We start from the raw sequence: 23,008 nt of genomic DNA on the forward strand, positions 1-23,008 counted from the left end.
GTGTGCACCCGCATGCAGACACCGTGGGACAGGAAGTGCCAGCAAGCTCAGAGGAGCCAGCGCTGGATCGGAGAACCGCCGCAGCGCTGGAGGGACAGATGAAAAGGACAGGAAAGAAGAAGATTGGATTAAGAAACATCATTAAAAGGTAAGTGCTGACATTAACATTGGGGGGAGGGGAAAAAACATTTTTGCCTTTAATGTCACTTTAAAAGAAGAATTATGGGGGCGAGTGAAAAACACATCCCCATAATTCAAGCCGACCTGTGACACTGAAGATGTCACATGTCGGCTCTATTGATCGGGAAGTCAACGAACACACACCGCCGGTTGCTGACTTCCCGATCCTCCCCCAGCAGAGAGCGGTGACTGTCACCGCCCCACGCAGGGAACCCCCTCTCCGATCCTCCAGCGCTGACTGGCGGAGCGGATGGGGCGGGCACAGCTGGCTCTGCTTCTAGAGAGGCAGAGCCAGCTGTCAATAAGCCGGCGGGGTGGATCTCGACAGTATTGTCGGGATCCATCCCGGGCTGCGGCTCCGCTCAGCACTCTCAGCATATAGCAGGCAATAGCCCGCTATATACGGAGTTTTGGGTCACTGGAGAACATTAGTATATGTCCTCCAGTGACCCTGAAGAGAACTTTGGGCAAAAAAAAAGTTGTTCTCCTTAAAATGTAAATTGACTTTGTCACAAATTGTGAAAAAATAAACTTACCCACAAACAATCAAAAAAACTATTTTACATTCTTGCAAGAGCCGACTACGACTACTAAGAAAAGAGATCTTTTGTTTCTTTGAGTCTCCCAGACCGGTGCTGGCAAAGCTAATGAAGACGAAGGACCTCTCTTTTCAACTGGTCTAAAAAAAAAAAAGTAACTGTTATAATTTAATTCAATCAGCATGTGAGGCGATTAAAGCGCAAGTTAACCTGCAGGATAATAGAAATGAATTAAATGATAAACGCGCCCCACGGCGCTCTTATAAACTTATTAGAATTTTAGGCTATTTGTCTGGTCACTGCGTCCCGCTGTGAGCACTGAGTCTTAATATATAGTACAAAGGTGCAATTTATTCTAATAACAGAGCTATAACTGTAATCGCATTGTTATTACAGGTAAAGTGTATCATTAATGTAAAATAATAATAATCTGTCAATGTCATGATTTTTTTTTCAAGGTCTGGAAAACTGCAAGCAATGTAAGAGAAATGAACATAAAGAAAGCAAAGAATGATCTACTGGAGCCGTGGCAAATGAAAGTCAGGCAGAGGGCAAAGAACAGGTCTCCAGTATTGCCTGTGGACTCCATGCAGCTGGTCTCTCCCCACTACTGATTTAACATGGCTTGTTCTGCACTGTGGGGGGGAATTGATCAAAACTGGAGCAGATAGAATCTGGAGCAGTTGCCCAGGGCAACCAATCAGCAACTCTCTTCAGTTTGCTCAGGTAAGATTTGAAAATGAGAGACAGAATCTGATGTCGTGCAAATCTGCTCCACATTCTGTCTGCTCCAGTTTTGATAGATTCCCTCCTGTGTCTCTGTTTGGCAGCATACAGTCTAGAAACGTCACCAGCACACCATTAAACGTGAAAGAAATCCATTTAATGACACACAAATGCAAACGTTTTCCGGGGGCCACACAGGGTCCCCTTCATCAGGCTCAGAATGAAGATGATGAAGATGAAGGGGACCCTGTGTGGCCCCGAAAACGTTTGCATTTGAATGACAAGTGTGTGTCATTAAATGGATTTCTTTCACGTTTAATGGTGTGCTGGTCGCGTTTCTAGGCTGTGATCTTGTACTGGACAGGAAGTTCAGGGAAGCCAAGCTGAAAGAGCCGGCTCGTTTGATCAGTTTGGTATTTTTTCAATGCCGTGGCAAAACACCACCAGACTCCCTACCGGATACATTTATTGCATTTTTACCCATTTCACATACTGAGTAATAGGCGAGGTAGACCCTGGGGGGGTAGAATATAATTTTTTCATGAGGTTGCCATATTAATATCATAGATAAAAGGTCAGAATCAGGAAAAAAATAATAAAAAATAGCTGTAGCATGGACAGCAATGCCCCTTCCCATTGGATTGTAACACAATATTGTAAGTTTTAGAACAATGTCCCAGTGCACATTATTACAGCACTTTATGCATATGTATAACATAAAATGAAAAGCTAAAGTCACCTTTTGTTCTGCTTAAAGGATAAAAAAAAAAAGGAATACGGTACAGTTCTGAGTAATACATAGTAGAAAGGAGCAGCGTGAAGATATACGAGCCCCAGAGATAAAATAAGAGCAATTACACAGCACAATAGTGCCGGGGCTCAGAGCTGAATTATCACATCTTCTATTTCAATGTCATCCTTCCTGCTGTAGAACTTCCAGTAGCTGAATTATGCAGATTATCTCCCCATCATAAACCTCGGCCAAAAGCAAGCAGGACAGCCCAATTTTGAGGAAATCACAGATAATTGCTTAAAGAAGACCTATGAGGTGAGTGAAAATCACTCATCCTCATAGTTCGAGCCGACGTGTGACAATGAAACTGTCACACGTCGGCTCAATAGATCGGGAAGTGAGCTAACACATACTGTCGCTCGCTCACTTTTCGATCATGTCCCTGCAGAGATGCCGTGACTGTCACTCATGGCTCCCCGCAGGAATTCCCCTCCTCTCCAATTCTCCGGTGCTGAGTGGAGGAACGGACAGGGAGGGGACGGGCACAGCTGGCTCTGCCTCTAGATAGGCAGAGCCAGCTGTCACTCACGCAGGTGGGTAGATCTCAACAGTTATGTCGGGATCCGTCTCTGCTGCAGCGGTCTCAGTATACTGTGAACTGTAGCTCGCGATATACTGAGCTTTGGGTCACAGGAGGAGGTTAGTATATGTTCTCCCGTGACCCTTAAGAGAACTATGAGGAAAAGCACTGACCCCATAGTTCTCTTTTAAAGAAGAACTCCGGGCAAAACTATTCTTAGCCCTTACAGTGGGGCTACCCCGGCACTGGAAGGGTTAACTGCTCATTTTCATCTAGGGACAAAAATGAGAAAGTTATACTCACCCGATCCTCTGAGCTGGCTGGCTCTAAGGCCCCGTTCACACCAGGGCGTATTGTGAATGTGGATCAAACGTGTGCGCTTGGACACGCATTTTCCCGATACATGCACAAAATGTGCAACGTGCTTGCTATGCCATTACTAGGTAATAGCACCCTAAACGCAGCAGAGGAAGCACGTTTTTTCCCTGCGCGTTGACATGTATGAGAACGAGCATGAAGGCACGGGGGGGAAAAAAAACACAGAATGCATGTCGCCAAATTTGTGACATGTACTTTTTTTCCACAGTTAGAGCACGTCCGGGACCCAATGGGGACGTGCACCAAATGCCGGAAACAAAATCCTGTGACGTGCCTTCCCCGCTATGCCCTGATGTGAATGGGGCCTTAGGCCGGTCATTCCAACCTCACTCCCCCTCTGCTCCAGTGGTCTAAGGATCCTCGAGTCATGACATCCAATACACAGTGAGGGGAATTTATCAAGACTGGAGCAGACAAAATCTGGAGCAGATTTGCATGGCAACCAAACAGCTTCTCTCTTTTATTTTCAAATTTTACCTGAGCAAACTGAAGAGAGATGCTGATTGGTTGCCATGGACAACTGCTCCAGATTTTGATAAATTCCCCCCCAGTGTATAACAGGGAAAAACCTTGTCAAGTTTTTAGAGATGTCGTTCCCCCTGCTGGGGAGATTAACCCTCTTCTTTGCTCTGGTGGCCATCATCACTGAGACAAAAAAGTAATAGCAAACCAAACATTTTAAAGTTGTCACCAAAACAGGAAGTGAGGAGACATCTCCAATGGGGACACTTGTTCCAGTGGCAACTGTCTAAAGCCGGGTATACAAGATAAAAATTTTGGCCAGTTCCTGATGGACCGGCTGAAATTCGCATAGGGAGGCCCACCCTCGGCACCCTTTTACCTGGCATCTCTCAATCAGCTGATCAAAAGGAGCTGGCGGGAAAATTCTCGGACACACAACCCCCAACATGCATAAGGCAGGGGAGGACAAATTCATATAAAGTACAAGAGCCAGCAGGATTTTATGTAGGAGCAAGCTCTGATGACAATAACTAGACAAAACCTCCAACGTTGGAGCCAGATGACATTTTTAAGGAGCACTGGCGACCTGGCTCCTGGGATTGGTCCAGCCCTGGCCTAAGGTGCATTACTGCACTGAGCTGATATCAATGGGCCCCAAGGTGCATTTGTTCAGCAAACAGACACTTTTTATCCCCTAAATGTTTTGTCCTGCAAACATACTGAGACGTTAAGACGAGACAGGACCACGTTGTGCACCGATTGGCACCAAAATATCGGCCTGTCAAACAGCTGAAAAGGATCTATGAGCGGGAAATCTTGCACGGCGCAGGTGTCTGATATCTAAATATATATCTTGGGAGATCATTTGCGTGTGGTGCTGCACTTACTGAAGCGCATCCTAAGCTGTTAGTCCCATCATTTTACTCAGCTCGTCGCTTACGACGGATACGCGCAGTGAAGAGAATCGGGAGTGACAGGGTCGCTGGAGAAAATGCGATCGGCTTTTTGCTTCTATTTTTTTTTTACTAGGAGAATTGACTTATCTCTATTCCAGCAAATAGAAAAAAAAACACAGCGGCCGTCTTTCACTTCATTCCACTGTAAAATATACGATGTTCGGTCCTTGCCATGTATAAAACACACCATTTTTATTATTAATGGTATTGATATAGAGCTGACAATTTACGCAGTGCTTTACATAGTGCACATTCAGTCCCTGCTCTCCAGGAGCTTACAATCTAATGTCCCTATCTCACATGCATACAGGGCCAATTTAGACAGGAGCCAATTAACCTTCCAGCATGTCTTTGGAGTGTGGGAGGAAAGCGGAGTACCCGGAGGAAACAAACGCAAGCACAGGGAGGGCATGCAAACTACTTGCAGATAGTGTCATGGCCGGGATTCGAACCAGGGACCCTCAGTGCTGTAAGGCAGAAGCGCTAACCACCGTGTCTCATGCAGATAGAAGGGGTCTGATTTAGGGCTGCAACAACTAATCGACATAATCGATTATAATCGATTATTGAAAAAGTTGTCAACTTTTTCAATCATCGATTAATCGTCTTCCGATTGGTTGGCCCTGTTCACGGCTCCACGCTGCGCGCCACACTTCCTCCCCACCTCACGCTCGCTGCTGCCAGATCCGCCCGCATCCACATGCCGCGCCTCCTCACGCTCACCGCCCACCCACATCCACGATCGACACAGGGACGCGGGGAGAAGAAGTAAGGAGGAGCAGGTGTGGGGGGATGACAGCTGCCGATAGACAGGTCCGACCTCAGAAACAGGTTGCTGGAAGACTGCTCAGGTAAGCCTGCACTCCTCCCCCCACATGGTGCTCTATAATGTATTGCTGGGATTTGTATTCCTCTATAGCTGATGGTACATTGTGCTGTATATTATACCATCAGCTATAGAGGACTACAAATCCCAATAATACATTACACACTGCATGTATAATGTATTGCTGGGATTTGTTGTATCCCTATAAAGCTGGTGGTATTCTGCATTGCTCTGTATAGAGGACTAAAAATCAAAGAATAATACATTATACAGTGCAATGCAGAATACCACCAGCTATAGAGGACTACAAAACCCAGCAATAGTACATTATACAGCGCAATGCAGAATACCGCCAGCTATTGGAGGACTACAAAACCCAGCAATAGTACATTATACAGTGCACTGCAGAATACCGCCAAATTTATGAATGTAGAAAAAGGAGGAAACTCTGAAGGCAGCATTGCCTTTAGCAACCAATAGCATACAAATCTCCGCTTCCCCGCACCACGGAGAGGGAAGCGGGGAAGATTATTGATGGCCATGGGCAATATAGCATGAGGCAATACTCCCCTCAGTCACCATGAAGCAGAGAGGCTTGCTGTCTCTGCTTCATTATTATTATTATACAGGATTTATACAGTGCCAATAGTTTGCGCAGCACTTTACAATATAAGGAAGACATTACAATCACAATACAATTCAAGACAAGATGGTAATTAGGGCCCTGCCCCTGAGGGCTTACAATCTAAAAGGGAGGGGCAAGTGATGCATGAGGAGGTAGCTGTGTGGGGATGATTGTTTGAGAAAGTGATTGTTAAGTGGTTAGGTTGAGGTGGGATAGGCTTCCTTGAAGAAATTAGTCTTAAGGGATCGCCTAAAGGCAGTCAGTGTGGGAGATAGACGGACAGGTTGGGGTAGAGAGTTCCATAGGATGGAAGAGACTCTAGTGAAGTCCTGGAGGCGAGCATGGGAGGAGTTGACAAGGGAGCTGGAAAGCAGAAGGTCTTGTGAAGAGCGTAGGGGACGGTTAGGGTGATACTTTGAGACCAGGTTTGAGATATAGCCGGGGGCAGAGTTGTGAATGGCTTTGTAGCGGTTGTTAATATTTTGAATTTTATCCTTTGGGCTATTGGAAGCCACTGCAGGGATTCACAGAGGGGGGTGGGGGATGGAAGCCAGTGGAGAAATCGGCAGAGGGGGGTTGCAGACACTGAGCGGTTGGTTAGGTGAATGAGTCTAGCAGCTGCATTCATGATAGACTGAAGGGGGGATATCCTGTGTAGTGGAAGGCCAATGAGGAGGGAGTTACAATAGTCAAGACGAGAGATAACAAGGGAGTGGATGAGTAATTTTGCGGTTTCATTGGTGAGGAAGGGGCGTATTTTGGAGATGTTACGAAGGTGAAGGCGGCAGGATTTGGATAGTGATTGGATGTGGGGAAGAAAGGTGAGGTCTGAGTCAAGGATGACACCTAGTCATGGATCATTATTCACCTTACCAAGGCATGAAGGATGGAGGCACGATCTGTACCTGTACCTGCACAGAACATTTCATAATTAGCTCTCAATGATCTCATGATGTGTTGAAGATGGCCTGGACATCCTGGGGCTAGATATAAAGCCTCAAATGATCTATGAACATGGCAACAGTGATATGAACGCTTTCTACAGAGAATGGGATGACGTCTTCATTTCGGACGAGACAATGAACATTCTTGAGGGGAGCCGATGTCTATGTTGAGGAAGCCATGATGAGTCGAGCCAATGAGCCAATGTACATGAAGGAATATACAAGCAAAGACGAGTGGCATCACTTAGGCTTATTTTTAGAGCAAATCAAAATGGAGGCTCTGCCCCCAGACTGCAGATTCCTGCTGTTAGCATTCTACAGTATATTAAATAAAATTAAAGGCAAACATCTGACTGGCTTTTAAAGCCTATGAGACCCTTGTGGCCCAGCTGGCTGGAGGCCATTGGCCCAAGCCAAGATTGCTAGAGAGGGTATAGGAACTCCTCGCCTGTTTCTACTTTTGCTGCCCCTGTCCAGTTGAGGAAATTTCCCTTCACTTCCTGTCTTCCTGTCAGTCACAACAGGATATGAGAGGAAATATCTCCAAAGTGAATGTAGCAAGTAGTCAAAGGGACAAGTGCCCCCATTTCCAGATTTTGCTTTATGTCTTGCTCTAATGGCATCTCTTTGGATTTCTCCTTACTTTCTACCGTGGTCTCCAGGACAAATTGAGAGGGTGAATCTCCCCAGTGGGACAATATAACCATACAGGTTGTGTTGAGAAGGGATTAAAACAATTAAAAAGCCCTCCAACCACTTTCTATGGTGGTGACCGTGGTTCCCAGGACAAATAGAGAGGGTGACTCTCCCTATTGGGGACACTATCCAAATCTAATAGGACAATATAACCATATACATTATGGTGAGAAGGGACTCAAGCAATCAAAAGGCTCTCCAACCAAACCAGTGTGTAGACCAGTAAAACCTTCCTAAAACAGAAGGTATTCACGTCTCATCCCACATATGCCAAAAAATAAGAAAATTATTATTTCAGGAGTGGGCGGAGCCATGCAAAACATTGATATGAAAAATCTATGAAAAAATAAATCAAAAGCATCTGGATTTGCTGTATTTTTCCTGAAGACGTTTTGCTTCTTGAAGACGTTTCGCTGGTCATCCAACTAGCTTTCTCCATTCAGAATTACTTGTACAAAAATTCTGAATGGAGAAAGCTAGTCGGAGGACCAGCAAAACATCTTAAATAAAAATACAGTAAGTCCAGCTGCTTTGATTTATTTTACTACAGATATACCATGACCTGGATGAATGAGAACCTTCAAAGACACATGCAAATCATAGCTTTTCACCCCATTGGCTAGATGCACATCCAGAACCGCTGGTGTATAATGCAACTATAGCTATACAAATCTAAAAAAAATGTTTTCCTTTGCAGAAACTTCAATAAAGCTTTTGTAAATCAGCCCAAGAATTGCCTCAGTGATGTCACTGCTTGAGCAAGAATTGAGTGGCAGCAATTTTAAAATGGAGGCTTCAACCACACACAATGACGGCACCACGAATCCACATACAATGGGTTGGACAAATGCAGCTTACAATGACAGTGCTCACCCATTCTACCGGTGCTCTTGAAAGCTGTCCCGGTATATTATATTCCCCCGAAGTGAGGAATATTAGCAGGAGGTCCATACAATAAGTTAACCAGATTTAAGTCTCAATTTTCCTGAGCAATAATCAGAATAGTGAAAATAAGTCTTAAAGTGACACTACAATCGGGAGTTAAATCCTAAAAATACATTCAAGTACCTCAACTATTACCAGAAATGTATCTTATTTGTGTATCACTCGGCTGTAGATCCTCAAATCATCTCTGAATTGGTGCTGACACTGTCCTTCCTGCTGGAGGGGGGCTACTTTTGTTCCCCATGGTCCCTGTGTGTGTTGTAAAGTAGCCACCGCTCCAAGCTCAGTCCCGGGATAAACTACAATCTCAATACAAATTTGTAAACTAAACATGAGATTGTACTCCATCAGGGGAGTGAGCTTGGAGCGGTGACTACTTTACAACACACACACAGGGACCATGAGGAACAAAAGTATCCCCCCTCCAGAAGGAAGGACAGTGTCAGCACCAATTCAGAGATGATTGGAGGATCTACAGCCGAGTGATACACAAATAATATACATTGTTGTTAGGGTAATGGAATGCATTTTTAGGATTTAATTCCAGAGTTTAGTGTCACTTTAAATAGAACTCTATGGCAAATATGCTGTCGGTGGAAAAAGTATAAACTTGCATAGTAAATCCTGAGAAGCAGAAAGAGTGAGCACTGTATTCAGCCATAAAATGAGGAGTGTGATCCAGATCCAGATTTACCTGTGAGCAGAGAAGACGGTCTCCTGACTTTCCCACCTAGTCTGACCCAAGCATAAAGAGAACAAGAGGAAAGAAAGAACCAGTTATACTGATGACAACAATGCGTTATGAGTACACCAAAGTTCCCCAGTTAAAGTGTGTCAAAACCCAAGAACAATAACGTCATATGCTGCAGCTTACCAACCCTTAGATGTGGTGGCTGCATTTGTTTTATTTTCCCCTTGCTGATTCTGCCGATAAGACACTTCCTGCACTAGGGTGACAATGCTTATTCACTGCAGTGTGTTTAGGCAGGAGCAACATTGCAACCCCTGGACACTACCCCTTCTCCATAATAAAGAGGGGAGGTGCTCTGTAACTCAGCAGGGAAGAACTCAAGCAACACTGCTTGGAATTTTAGTGCAGCAGAGGCATTGTTTTGTCAGCTCAAACAGGGACAACAGGTCTGTTTCTGCAGTTGCAGCATTTTTTAAATGTGCATGGTGCTTATCAGCAATTTGCATGGGGTACATCTAAAGCTGCCCATACACATAAAGATTGTATTCCGACAGGCGGGGCACGCCACTGGTAGAATATCCGAACAGTGGCCATAGCTAATTGGCTACAGTCACCGATGGTCCAAACAATTTTCACCCGGTTCCTTCAACAAAAGGGTTGAGGGGGATAAGGCCTCACGCACACAGGCATATTAATATTAACGGGCGTACAAGGTAAATTTGGTGCTGCATACAGTCACCGATAGACTTGAATGACTGTGTGTGGCTGTATGCCGGTGCATGCCCGCGTATAGCATATGGGCATATTTCCTGAATGTAGACTTTTGGCACTAAGGGAATACGTCCATACACTATACGTGGGTATATGCGAGTACTGACATATACCCATGTACAGCCCTTCATATCTGTGGTCAGTTGTATGCATCACCTGGGCTTCCCAAATTTTTGTTTGCACACCCCTTAATATGTCTGTGTGCATGAGGCCTTGAGCTGCTACCGTGCTTAGGAACCCATTCTGCCTTAAAGGAGAACTATGAGGTGAGTGCTTTTCACTCACCTCATAGTTCTAGCCGACCTGTGACAATGAGACTGTCACAGGTCGGCTCAGTAGATCGAGAAGTGAGGGAACACATACCGGCGTTCGCTCACCGCTCAATCCTGTCACAGCTCTCTGGATTCCCCCCTCCCCGCTCCGATCCGCCAGTGCTGACTGGCAGATCGACCCCATAGTTCTCCTTTAAAGGCTCAGTTTACCTTTTGGACCATGTTATGGGTGTAACATGAAACTTGGTCCCATCCTAAATCCCTCAACTCCCCATCCACACTTACCTGAATCATGGGGTTCTTGTCCCTGCAGGCTGCTGCAATTTTGTGAATTTGGCGCGGCTGTGTGCGACTCCGCCCACACAACCGCTTCATCCATTCACAGATCCTTTGACAGGATACAAGTGCGGTGAAGTCCATTCATTCTTCCTCCTGTCCATGTTACTGAATGTCATGTTACTGAATGTCCGTTGCTTGGTATGGACATGGACGGGAGGAAGAATCTGCAGGAGCCAGAGCATTGCACCTGCCAGCCTTTGATACCGGCTGCAATGCTTTACTCCAATGCAAAAAACGAATAAATGTTTTTTTCCTTTTATGAAGAAGTGTGCATTTATTATTTTTTCCAGAAAGTTGACTTTACCTTTAATGCATTATCAACCAGCCAAGACATCTGGGGGTAAATAGTAATTGGACAGGATAGAAATCCTTGCCCGACTGCCACCCTCGGAGGCATCTTTATACCGCTGCCTCCTCCCTGCTCCGTATTTGTTCTCATATGTGTACACAAAAGCTGATCGATCACCTGTCACGCCTATATAAACAGCCGTGGGTGTTGGTTTGGCGTATAATTGATTTCCATCACCCGGACACATTCTTCTAGCAGACTCTGGTCCGGGGAGAGAATGTTCCTTTACTGAAGTGTAATTTAATCGCAGATTTTACTCTCCGTCCCTGCTCTGTTACAGCTGATGCATCTCGGATCAAGGCGACGTCTGGAGAACAGAATTGGGAAGCCTCTGTCTGGCTTTTGCTATCACAGTCTCACATGTTTGGTACGGGACTTCAGAGAATTGATACAAAGCAGATTAGAGGAGCCTTGCCAAGCGGACCCGGGCACATCCGCCATCTCCCAGCGAGAGCCACAGATGTGTCAGTGGGGGCCTCATAAAATGTATTTACTTTAAGATTTCACTCCGAAGCTCCCAGGAAAAAAGGAAGGTGCAGTTCTCGTGTTGGCCAGCGGGGGCAGCAAAGTCAAGAAAGTCTGACACATTCCAAGGGGGAGAAGACTAAGCTCAGTGCAACATATAGATTTATTTAAAGGGTGTCAAAATAAATTAGAATTGAGCAGCCAGTTTGTAACTTTTAAAGAACAATAAAATACATTTAGTTTGGGTGTTGCATTGTTTTAAAAAATCATAACTTGTGCACTACTAGTAATTATATCCTTATATAAAAGATGAACTCCGGTTTCCCCTTGCAGTTGTACCGGCTCCTCTCCTGGACTGAAATGGCTTACTCTGATGTCACTGCACACTAGGAGCTTCTCACAATGTCACATAGAGCCCGCCTCATTTCCTTACATTATCTAGCACTCTCCTCCCCATCCTGACTGTCCCTGGACCGCCCTGTTTATTCATTGGATTCCAGTGCCTTCAATGATGGAGGCTCAGTATCACATACAAGGTGTGTACATGTAAATGTATCCTAAACAGAGGTTGCATCAAGGTGCTGGATACCGATCCCCAAGTTGTTAATAATTCTCATTATAGCCATGTGCCTTGTGTTCAGCAGCTCTCCTCAAAACAGGCTATTGGGAACAAAGGTTACCCGCATTGAGAAGTGTATTTTAGCCAAACAAATTATCTTAGAGTCTAAAATGTGTTTTATTATTGACAATACAAAAAGGCAGCAAACACATTTTGGGGGTTCAACAAACCCCCCTTCATCAGGGCTTTAGCATTTGTCTGAATGCCAAATGGACTCAGGGCAAACCAACCAAAGCCTGGAAGAGAAGTCTGTGTCAGCGGCCAAGCAGGAAGCACTTTCGATCCGACCTGTCCTTTGAGTGTTCCTAAACAAGTTTATTGCAAGCTATTGTGACCGATAGTAGCTGCCCACAGAGTCCTATCGATATACATGTTACAAAGAAACAACTAGAGAGGTAAGAAATGCTTTTGTCTTTGCTGTGTAAATTGGGAACACAAACACAGGGTGAGGTGTTTGCAAATTTAGGTGCAAATATGGAGAGCCGCTTAAAAGAAGAACTCCAGGAATCTAAAAATGAACCCTTCCAGTGGGGGCTATCCCCCCATTGCAAGGGTTAGCTGCTCGTTATGGTCTAGGGGCAGGTGCAGCAGATAAGCATGCGCCCTCCCCTAATACGGGAGGAGGCACCCAAGGAGGGAACACGCACGGACCGCTCCAATATCTATTGTAAGAGTCCAACCAGCCTCCCACCCATATGGTGGGGATCTGGTTTCACTCCAGGGGTCCCCCCTCCTGTATTAGGTGACGGTGAATGCTTGTCTGCTGCTTCTTGGAATCTCATGATTTCTGAGCGTCAGCGCCTTTCCCCTGAAGAAGCTAATATTAGCGAAAAACATTAGGATCCAACAACGCACGACACGTCCATTGATCTACCTCTATGTACCTAAGAAGATCCAGATACAGGACTTTGCTCTTTACATGTTGTTAACGTGTCCGTGCGTCCACTGTCGGCTCATTATCAGATGGCTCACATGTCTTATGGTTTTGTCTGAATATATTATAAAATGGTTAAAGTTTTAGAATCAATCAATATTTTGTTTACGGGTTACCTCAAACAATAAAAACATCTATTGTCTCAAATATTCCTTTACTTTACTTAGAGGGTCAGGTACCACTAGGGCTTCTTCTGTCAAGGAATGAGTTGCCATATAGAGATTACTGAAATCTATCACTGCAAAAACCTAGTAAAAATCTTATACAGAATGGGATATAGTGTGTGTATGTGTAAATTATTTAATTTTTTTAATTACTTTTTTTTATTATTATTAATAAATAAAAATAATATGACATATATAGCGTGTGATTCGTACGGAGCCCCTGTCCTTCTCTATGGTAGTACGTGGCCGTACGCCACCCTATGCTCACCCCAAGTGCAGGTCCGTACGGGTGCAGGTGTCCCGGCTCGGATGCAGACAGGATCCATCCTGTCAGCGTACGAGTACGTACACCTGCACTCGCACGGACATGCAGGGCAGGTGAGCGTAGGGCAACGTACGGCCGTGTACTCCCATAGAGAAGGACAGGGGCTGCGTACTAATCACACGCAGCACCTGTCCTTCCCTGGAGCTGCCCAATACAGCCATGCATGGAGCTGTACGTGCCGGCCGTTTCCCACGTGAATGAGGCCTTAAAAGTTTAATGATTAACCCGTTGATGAGTTTTTGTTGTTTTGGATGTCACAAGATAACATGAGGAAGGCGGACAGGTGGAGAGAACGCAGTCAGATTCAGTTTACATAAGCCAAAGAGTTCCTGGAGGTAGGGATCACATGACCAGAAAAAGGACAAAAAAACCAACAACAAAAAAAACAAAGAAAGTGTGACTTACGACATTCCTCTTCGTCACTCCCATCGAAGCAGTCAGTCAGCCCGTCGCACTCCCATCCGCCTGGTATGCACATGCCATCGTTGCACATGAAGTTCCCGGGGATGTTACATTCTGTGGTCTGGTTATTCCCAGGTAACAGCTGACCATCTGCAAGAAAACAGGGACCGTGAGATAGACAAATGCTTTGCTGGGTGATGTATAATTGTCTGATCTGGATTTATTGTGGAAAAAAAGATTCAGAGTCAAAAAAATATTTCACCCTGTCCCCTCCTCTCTCCTGACACTGTTGCGCTCTCGGTCCATGATCGAGTGCCTGACTTTTTTGAAGGGGGTTACACCAAAATGACTGTCAGTCATTTTGGTGTCACCCCTCCAATGGTGTTACCTAGTTGCGGGCCGAACCCCCAGCACCCCAACCCCCCTGTGATGCCACTGTTCAGAGTTTATTATTATTTAAATAATATTTTATTATTATATATCAGATTTGTAACAAATGTATCTTCTTGGGTTACAGAAAATCAAGCTCTGACCTGGTAACCGTCGGCGATTCACCTGCAAACCGCAGAATTCTTCCACTTTTCATCACTAACAGCCCGTAATAGTTGAAACTATTCAATGTGACATCCAACAAAAACAGCCCATTATCCAACCCCGAGCCCGCTTTAATCTTCGCTTCGTTAGCGCTGAATATTTTCTCGCCTGACCGCGCATGATTCAGAGGCGCAGCTGGAGGTCAGACGCACTAAACTCCCAAACTGCAGGTGAATTATTGATAACATCTATCCAGAAACAAGAGCCGTGCCTCGGGCCCGCGGGACACAACGGGGCCGATTTCGAAGGTCACCCTGACACAAGTGTTACTCGTGCTCGTCTCGAGTGAAGGAAGAACAGAAAAGTGATGCTTTGTAGACGTTATTTAAAAAGGAAACTGAGGCTTGGTTGGGTTTTTCTTGACGAGATCTTCCTTTTTATGAAGGTTCCACCAAAATGTTGTCTAAGCGATATGGAAACACGCAATTCGATGTTTATTTGTACGACTTATGGTATGAGTGCAGGGTCTTCCCATTGCACAGTGGAGGGGGGGGATTGCAAGCATTGGATGCAGAGCATTCTAGCACTTGGAATCACAGGATGTTGGATAGAGTGACCTCCTACCTGATGGTGCCTGCATAGCTCAAACTGTGGTGCCTGCATAGCTCAAACCGTGGTGCCTGCATAGCTCAAGCCGTGGCACTGCATAGCTCAAGCCGAGACACCTGCATAGCTCAAGCCATGGCCCTTTCATAGCTTATGCCGTGGGGCCAGCATAGCTCAAGCCGTGGTGCCTGCATAGCTCAAGCAGTAGTGCCCACATAGCTCAAACCGTGGTGCCTGCATAGCTCAAGCCGTGGCGCCTGCATAGCTGAAACCATGGTGCCTGCATAGCTGAAACTGTTGTGCCCGCATAGCTCAAGCCGAGACACCTGCATAGCTCAAGCCGTGGTGCCTGCATAGCTCAAGCCGTGGTGCCTGCATAGCTCAAACCGTGGTGCCTGCATAGCTCAAACCGTGGTGCCTGCAGAGCTCAAGCATTGATGCCATCCAGCTCCTGGGTGATTCCATCTACCCCGGAGACTGAACAAAGGCTGGGATCCTGTGTCTGCAGCAAAGAAATTAAATACTTTTTCGGCTCTAACAACGTCTGTGTGGCCCTCCTTAATGGTTCATGGACAATCACAGTGTATGTCGTCTACGTATCTAGCCGCTTGCTTGGAGTCCAGCTTTAGATTTTGTTGCTTGTATATTTTGTGCAGCTGCAAGTTATGAACCTCAGAAGTATACTTGCCATAATCAGGTGTACATTTCTGTATTACACTTGACACATCCAATTCAAATACTTAGGACATGAAATTATCCATCGACCATTGCTATCCACCGGTAACCACGCTGCTTCTTGAAAGGTCTCCCATCCTCATTACTATACATTGCTAATGAATCTTCCTGCCACTGCTGGTGACCCCGCTACCTTCTGGGATTCTCTGCTGAGCTTGTTACAGATTGCTAGCGACACAGCAACACAGCTTCTGTTTCACACTATTTCCCGTGACACTATCAAAGCCTTTCAATACTTTGCATGAGCAATCACTTCAAGGAGAGCGAACTATGGCCATACACACACAGATGCTTGCAATTTGAGCATCTTTAGCAGGGGTCAGCAACCTCGGCACTCCAAGTGTGCTGAAACAACAAATCCTAGTATGCCTCTGCATCTAGTCACGCCTGTGGCTGTCAGAGTCTTGCAATGCATTATGGGACTTGTAGTTCCACAACAGCTGGAGTGCCGAGGTTGCCTACCCCTGATTTTTAGCAACTACTGGGCCACGGTTGGGTTTAACTTAACTACCCCATCAGAGACACGTCAGCCTTGTAGACATCTCTTTATCGCCACAAAAAAGGAGCAATTCCTTAATAGAGTTCCAATGGGGCGTCAGCCAAGTCAAGGAGAACAGAGGTGGATTCAGAGTTCAGGAGCCAGTCATCTCGTGTGTATGACCAGATTTTGTTAGTGACCCCAAATTCTGTCTGTTGTTAAAGTGACGGTCATGTCCTGCCCTAATTATGACCTCACTGATCACCTCCCCATATAGGAATCCACTTGCAGCATCTGTACAGGGCAAGTCTGCCGAGAAACACCGGAGAGATACAAAGTGTCTGCATGTGATGTACAACACTGGTGTCCAACCCATGCCAAAATGTCAATTACGGGTAAACCGAACCTTTCCGTATAATCACAAATGTTACTGCTGCGTCACCCACACAAGAAGCTCTAATGAGCTCTTAATTAAAATCCGAGTTTAACGGCAAGAAAGAACATTGTGCTTAATTAGAAGTTATTATCTATCAGTAATAAAAATATTACCGCTTCTTCATAAAATAATGAGGAATCAACTGGTAGGGTAATTAACGTAAGAGAGACGGGGGGAGGGGAACGTGGAGAGATGAGAGAGAGAGAGAGAGAGGTAGGGGGGAAGAGAGAGAGAGGGGAGCGAGAGAGAGAGAGGTGGGGAGAGAGAGAGAGAGAGAGAGGTAGGGGGGAAGAGAGAGAGAGGGGAGCGAGAATGGTGAGAGAGAGAGAGGTAGGGGGGAAGGAGAGAGAGGTAGGGAGAGTGAGAATAAAAGAGAGAGAGACAAACAAGGACAAAAATGCAAAAACTAGCTACAAATCCCCCTGACATGGGGTTACTGCTAGGGATGCACCAGTCCCGGTTTTTCGGTATCGAGTACCGATATTTATATTTCGGTACTCGACGATACTAAGCACCGATACCGGTACTTCTGCCAGCATGGAGCTGGCTTCCCGGGCAATCAGGAAGCTGGGCGGTGGGTAATGCTGCGATTCTTGATTGGCCAGGAAGCCACCTCCATGCTGTGTGGCCGGCTCGATGCCGATTGCCCGGGAAGCCGGCTTCCCAGCCAATCGGCATCTAGCTGGCCAAAAAAACCCAGCATAAAACCTGCTTCCCGGCCAATGAGAAAGCCGGGCAGCAGGTAATGACCCGCCACCCGGCCAATCAACATCAAGCCAGCCAAACAGCCAAAGAGTCGGCTTCCCGGCCAATCAGCATCGAGCCGGCTGTTTGGCTGCCTCAATGTTGATTGGCCGGAAAGCCAGCTTCTCAGCCAGTCAGCATCAAGCCGCCTTCCCGGGCCAAACAGGGTGATTTCCTCTGTCTGACCAGCAGTGCCGCAAGGGAACAAAGGAGCCCGCTTCCCGGCCAATCAACATCCAGCCGGCCATACAGCATGGAGCTGGCTTCCCAGCCAATCAGGAAGCCGGGCGGAGAGTCATTACCCGCGACCCGGCTTCCTGATTGGCTGGAAAGCCAGTTCCATGTTCCCTCGCTGCCGGTCAGAGGAAATTCATATACATTTATTCTGCATTGCTATATAATGTATTGCTGGGATTTGTAGTCCTCTATAGCTGATGGTATCCTGCATTGCTGTATAATATATTACAGAGATTTGTAGTCCCTCTACAGTTTGGAGTCAGTGGCAGAACTACCAGGGGCGCAGTGTTTGTAGATGGGACCAGGCCCTGGTGCTCCACCATTGTCTTAAAATCATTAATCTGTATTGTTTAAAAAAAAAAAAACTGTCACATGATACTAAAAAAAAGGTATTGGTATTGAGGAAAAGTATCAGTCGGGAAATAAATGGTATCTGTTTCTCCTGTATAATAATAATCATTTATAAGATTGTGTCATCTCTGAGCGGACATCTCTGAAGAAAGATGTCTCCGTCCTTCTGGAGAGAAAAGTGGATGAAGGTGTTGTCAGGGGGATCCTTGTGATAGGTAATGAATACCTGGAAGTGTTACATGGACACATTACTTCATATGAAAAATACTGTATATCTGATGCTAGGTTCACTTTAATCAGGACCTGCGTGCAATAACTCCCCTTCACCCATAGGAGGATCAGAACACAGAGAACTTGCACAGTCCGTACAGTGATCATCTTACAGAAAAGGCAACGTGGGCGCCCGCGTGTCAAAGCGGCAAGAGTGTAATGAATGGGCAGTAGTGAGAACGTACTGTAAGTTGTAGCTTGAAGGGAAAGTCTTTGTATCTGGAGACATCGCTGTAATGTTTCCTTCAAAGTGAACCTGCGCTTTGTGTATGTAGGACAAAAACAACAGGCTCACCTTAATAGCTCACACCGACGCGTTTCACTCAAATAGGGCTTCGTCATCCACTACGAGTAAGCCCTGTTTGGGTAAAACAGATTTCCATGGATCAGACTCGTCGTTCCAGCACATCCCACAGATGCTCCATTGCATTGAGATCTGGAGAATTTGGAGGCAAAGCCAACACCTTGCGCTGGTTGTTGTGTTCCTCAAACCAATCATGAACCATTTTTGCAGTGTGGAAGGGGACATTATCCTGCTGCCATCAGGGAATACAGTTTCCATGAAGGGGTGTACTTTATCGGCAACAATGTTTAGGTCGGTGGTACATGTCAAAGTCACATCCACATGAATGGCAGGACCCAAGGTTTCCCAGCAGAACATTGCCCAAAGCATCCCACTGCCTCTGCCGGCTTGCCTTCTTCCCATAGTGCATCCTGGTGCCATCTCTTCCCCAGGTAAGGGACACACACACCCGGCCATCCACATGGTGCATTAGACCAGGCCACCTTCTCCCATTGCTCTGTGGTCTGGTTCTGATGCTCATGTTCACTTTTGGTGGTGGACACGGGTCAGCATGGGCATCATGACCGGTCTGCAGCTACGCAGCCCCATACACAACAAACTGCGATGCTCTGCGTGTTCAGAATCCGTTCTATCGGAACCAACATTCACTTTGTCAGCGATTCGAGCTACAGTAGCTTTTCTAGTGGATTGGACTACACAGGCCACCTTCACTGCCCACGAGCCTCAATGAGCCTTGGCCCATGACACTGTCACCGCTTCATCGGTCAGCATGGGCACCCTGACCGGTCTGCAGCTACGCAGCCCCATACACAACAAACTGCGATGCTCTGTCAGAACCAGCATTTTGAGCTACAGTAGTTCTTCTTTTGGATTGGACTACACAGGGGGGGTCTTCAGTCCCTACATGTATCAATGAGCCTTGGCCACCCATGACCCCTTCACCAATTCACTGGTTTTCCTTCCTTGGACCACTTTTGGTCATTCCTGACCACTGCAGACCAGGAACATCCCCACAAGAGCTTCAGTTTTGGAGTTGCTCTGACCCAGCCGTCTAGACATCACAATCTGGTCCTTGTCACATCACTTCCAGGTTTCATTGTAACCAGATAATTAATGTTATTCCCGTCACCTCTTACTGGTCATAATGTTATGGCTGATCGGTGTTTGTGCAATATATCCATATATATAACATTTTTTGGGGGGTTTTAAGTCATTTACTAGCAAAAATTCAGATTTTTATGTGTGGAAAAATGTAAAAAAATCGCTCTGGACGCCAAGCGGTTAAGTAAACGCCGGGTACGAGTTCATTGTTGGTTTACTTTGGAGGGAAAAATACTGCTGTGTGAAAATTGATTTTTCTTCTTCCTTTTCTTGCATTTTTCAAGCCCCCGGAGTACCCGCTGCTCGGCACAGTCGCCCCTCATTGCTTCATCAGAGGCCTCCTCCCAACTGCAATCAAAGCGCATTCAGACGCGCAGCCCGAAAACCCTGCTGGCTTCCTCCTGCAAGCTGGCGCCCCATTGGCTGTTGTTGTGCGAAAAATATTTGTCCTCCATAAACAATGAAAATAATGAGGAACGCCGGTGTGAAAAGGCTGCAAGCCGACTGCCTACCGAGGAGCGGAAAAAAAATAATCCTTCTGAACTCAAACCGCATTTAGGAACTTTTATTATTCTCACGTTTGGCTTCGCTGGCGCGGAACGCGGCGGAGAAAAGTTTATGCAAAAACCCGGATTTAATCGCCGAGGATTTATAGAAAATTGCATCGCCCGCGCTCCCGTGTTTAATCGCTGTGACAGTTATTTCTAAGATGCTCCCCGTCTACTGGGTGCCCCAAGGCAAAGGGCTACCTTGCCTGTCGAAAAGAAAAAAAAAAGCAGAATTTGGAGAATACACAAACGTAAAGCGACGCGCGTTTGCGAAAATAGGTCGGGTTATGTAAACGCGAAGAACGCGGCGCTGCTGGCAAATTCATCGCATTGGGAATGACATGAACTCCCTTCAGATCAAATCAACGGCTGATACGTGGGACTTGGCACTCAGACAGACCTGATACGGAAATGAACATTCATGGGACGAGGAGCCGGTTCGGTGACCTCATTGACCCGTGGAGGAAAATTAAAGTGTATGTAAACCCAAAATCTATTTCTCTTTTTGTAGATCTGTTATAAAGTTTCTTATCTGGAGATCCCGCCAGTAACGGCACTTCCTGTTAAAGGGTGACAACTGGGACACAACTGGGAATACTGATACTACTGTTCGGTATTGTTGCCGAGTATTTGGGTGAGTACTCGCCCAAATGCTCTGATGCTTATCCCGATACCCAAGCTTCCGGTATCAGGAATCCGCGCGGGTCATTACACGCTCATCGTCTAGCTTCATGATCCCTCATCACCTAGTGACGAGAGAGCATGGAGCCGACTTCTCGGCCAATCAGGGAGTCGGGCAACGTGTAATGAATCACCCCCTAGCTTCCTGAAAGGTCAGGAAGCTGGCCAATTAGGAAGCCGGACGGCGAGTCATTACCCGCCCTCTGGCTTCCTGATTGGCCAGAAAGCAGACATCATGCTCCCTCGTCTGCTAAACGGGAAGCCGGGTATTGAGTCATAACACGTCGCCTGTCTTCCTTAAAGGAGAACTATGGGGTCAGGGCTTTTCCCCATATTTCTCCTTAGGGTAACGGGAGGACACAAAAAGCGAGCAGTTAAACCCGTTGGAGAAGCAACAGCATATTGATTGTGTTGCTGACTGTAACTAGATGGCGCTGTTGTGCAAATCAACTCTATGCTAGTTTTCCTATATATATATATATGCTTTTATCTATGATTGTTATGTTTCCTGCATGATGCTGTATTCAGATGTAATCTTCTTCTAAGCAAGTAAAACTTTAATTCAGCATTCCTCTAGATCAGGGCTCAAAATTTCCACTCACCCCCTCGCAATTTGCGAGTGAAAATTGCGAGGGGGCGAGTGGAAATGAAGCCATTGAGTCAGACACTCAGTCATGGACCGAGTGCCTGATGCCTGATGACTTGCTCCTATGCTTCTGCCCACAGCCGTGCATCTACCCATATTAAAGATGGCTGCATGACGGCAGCCATCTTTACTAAGGTCCGTTCTTGTATCCTAGCTCTTGTATACCCCCTACGTGACACACTCACCCACTGCTGTCACGGTGGCGCTGTAAAAGTGAAACTACAGCTCCCATAATCCTCGGTGCATCTCTATGTCCCCTTCAATTACCTGCTGGCAGGGGCCTGACACTTGGGACTAACTGGTCCCATGCATAGTTATTGCAGCTCAGTTACTTCCTGCCTGTGCACCGAGGATTATGGGAGCTGTAGTTTCACTTTTACAGCGCCACCGTGACAGCAGTGGGTGAGTGTGTCACGTAGGGGGTATTGGGTTAGGTTTTATTGCTGCGGTTCAGTGTCTGTCTGTGTGTGTGTGTGTGTGTGCGTGTGGCCGGGCACTGCCTCTTTAGGGGACCCTGGTCTGTCATGTGCTGGAGCAGTGCTGAGAACAAGAAGCAGTGATAGAGAGCTGGTGAGAGATGCTGCTCGTCCACATTATCCACACTCTGTACCGATCTGGGCACTCGAGTGCCTCTGCTAGGGGAGGCAGAAAGGGGCTAGCTATATTAGGATGAAGGTGGAATGATAGACCACTAAATTCATGGACGTCACAATACAGGGGAAGCCCTGGGGTGAACTGGCAGACCACAGGAGGGGCTCCAACAGCTTACTGTGCCACAGGTCCCCTTCATGCAGTCTGAGCTGCAATAACTATGCATGGGACCAGTTAGTCCCAAGTGTCAGGCCCCTGCCAGCAGGTAATTGAAGGGGACATAGAGATGGGTTGGGGTGCCATGTGTGTGTTGTGGGTGAATGTGCATGCGTAATGTCCTGTGCGTTGTGCTGTGGCTGCATGTGTAATGTCCTGTGTTCTTTGTGCTGTGGCTGTATGCGTAATGTCCTGTGCGTTGTTTTGTGGCTGTATGTGTAATGTACTGTGCCCCGTGCGTTGTGCTGGTGTGTGTTGTGCCCTGTTTATGTTTGTTTGCGTTATGCAGGGCAACTAGTGGCGAGTAACTTTTCAGGCCTGGCTAGTGGCTCATGACCTGAAATTTTGAGCCCTGCTCTAGATCGCACTGCTTCATCTAAACACACAATCAACAAACCCATGCAAAGGATTTAAGCTCTATAGAGAATGCACAGCAGTAGCCGCTCGCTTTCAGACACTCTGTCTCTGATTGACAATTCACACTCTAAGCTTTTAACAAACGGAGGGAAGGAGAAACTGAAATCAGATAATAGTGGCATAGTGGACTTTACCTGCATCATGAGCGTCGGCACAGCTGACTGTAGGGGCACGTATGACGGGGTGACGATG

At 46.4% G+C, this 23,008-nt stretch overlaps 1 protein-coding gene across 3 annotated transcripts in view; it reads right to left on the reverse strand.

Annotated features, from left to right (window-relative positions):
• The window catches only part of LDLRAD3 (low density lipoprotein receptor class A domain containing 3), a 114,351-nt gene that overhangs the window by 67,999 nt on the left and 23,344 nt on the right, over window positions 1-23,008 (reverse strand). Inside the window, exons 2-3 of one of the 3 annotated variants that reach the window (XM_018557472.1) lie at window positions 13,925-14,071; window positions 9,285-9,320 (exon numbers count right to left, since the gene is read on the reverse strand). In XM_018557472.1, coding sequence (XP_018412974.1) covers window positions 9,285-9,320; window positions 13,925-14,071 — 183 coding nt within the window. Of the gene's footprint in view, window positions 1-9,284; window positions 9,326-13,924; window positions 14,072-23,008 lie in introns of those variants that run through there. The other 2 variants (XM_018557474.1, XM_018557473.1) reach the window with 2 other exon arrangements.

This window comes from Nanorana parkeri, unplaced genomic scaffold (genome assembly GCF_000935625.1).
Source record: "Nanorana parkeri isolate BGI_ZX_2015 unplaced genomic scaffold, ASM93562v1 scaffold285, whole genome shotgun sequence".
NCBI lineage: Eukaryota > Metazoa > Chordata > Amphibia > Anura > Dicroglossidae > Nanorana > Nanorana parkeri.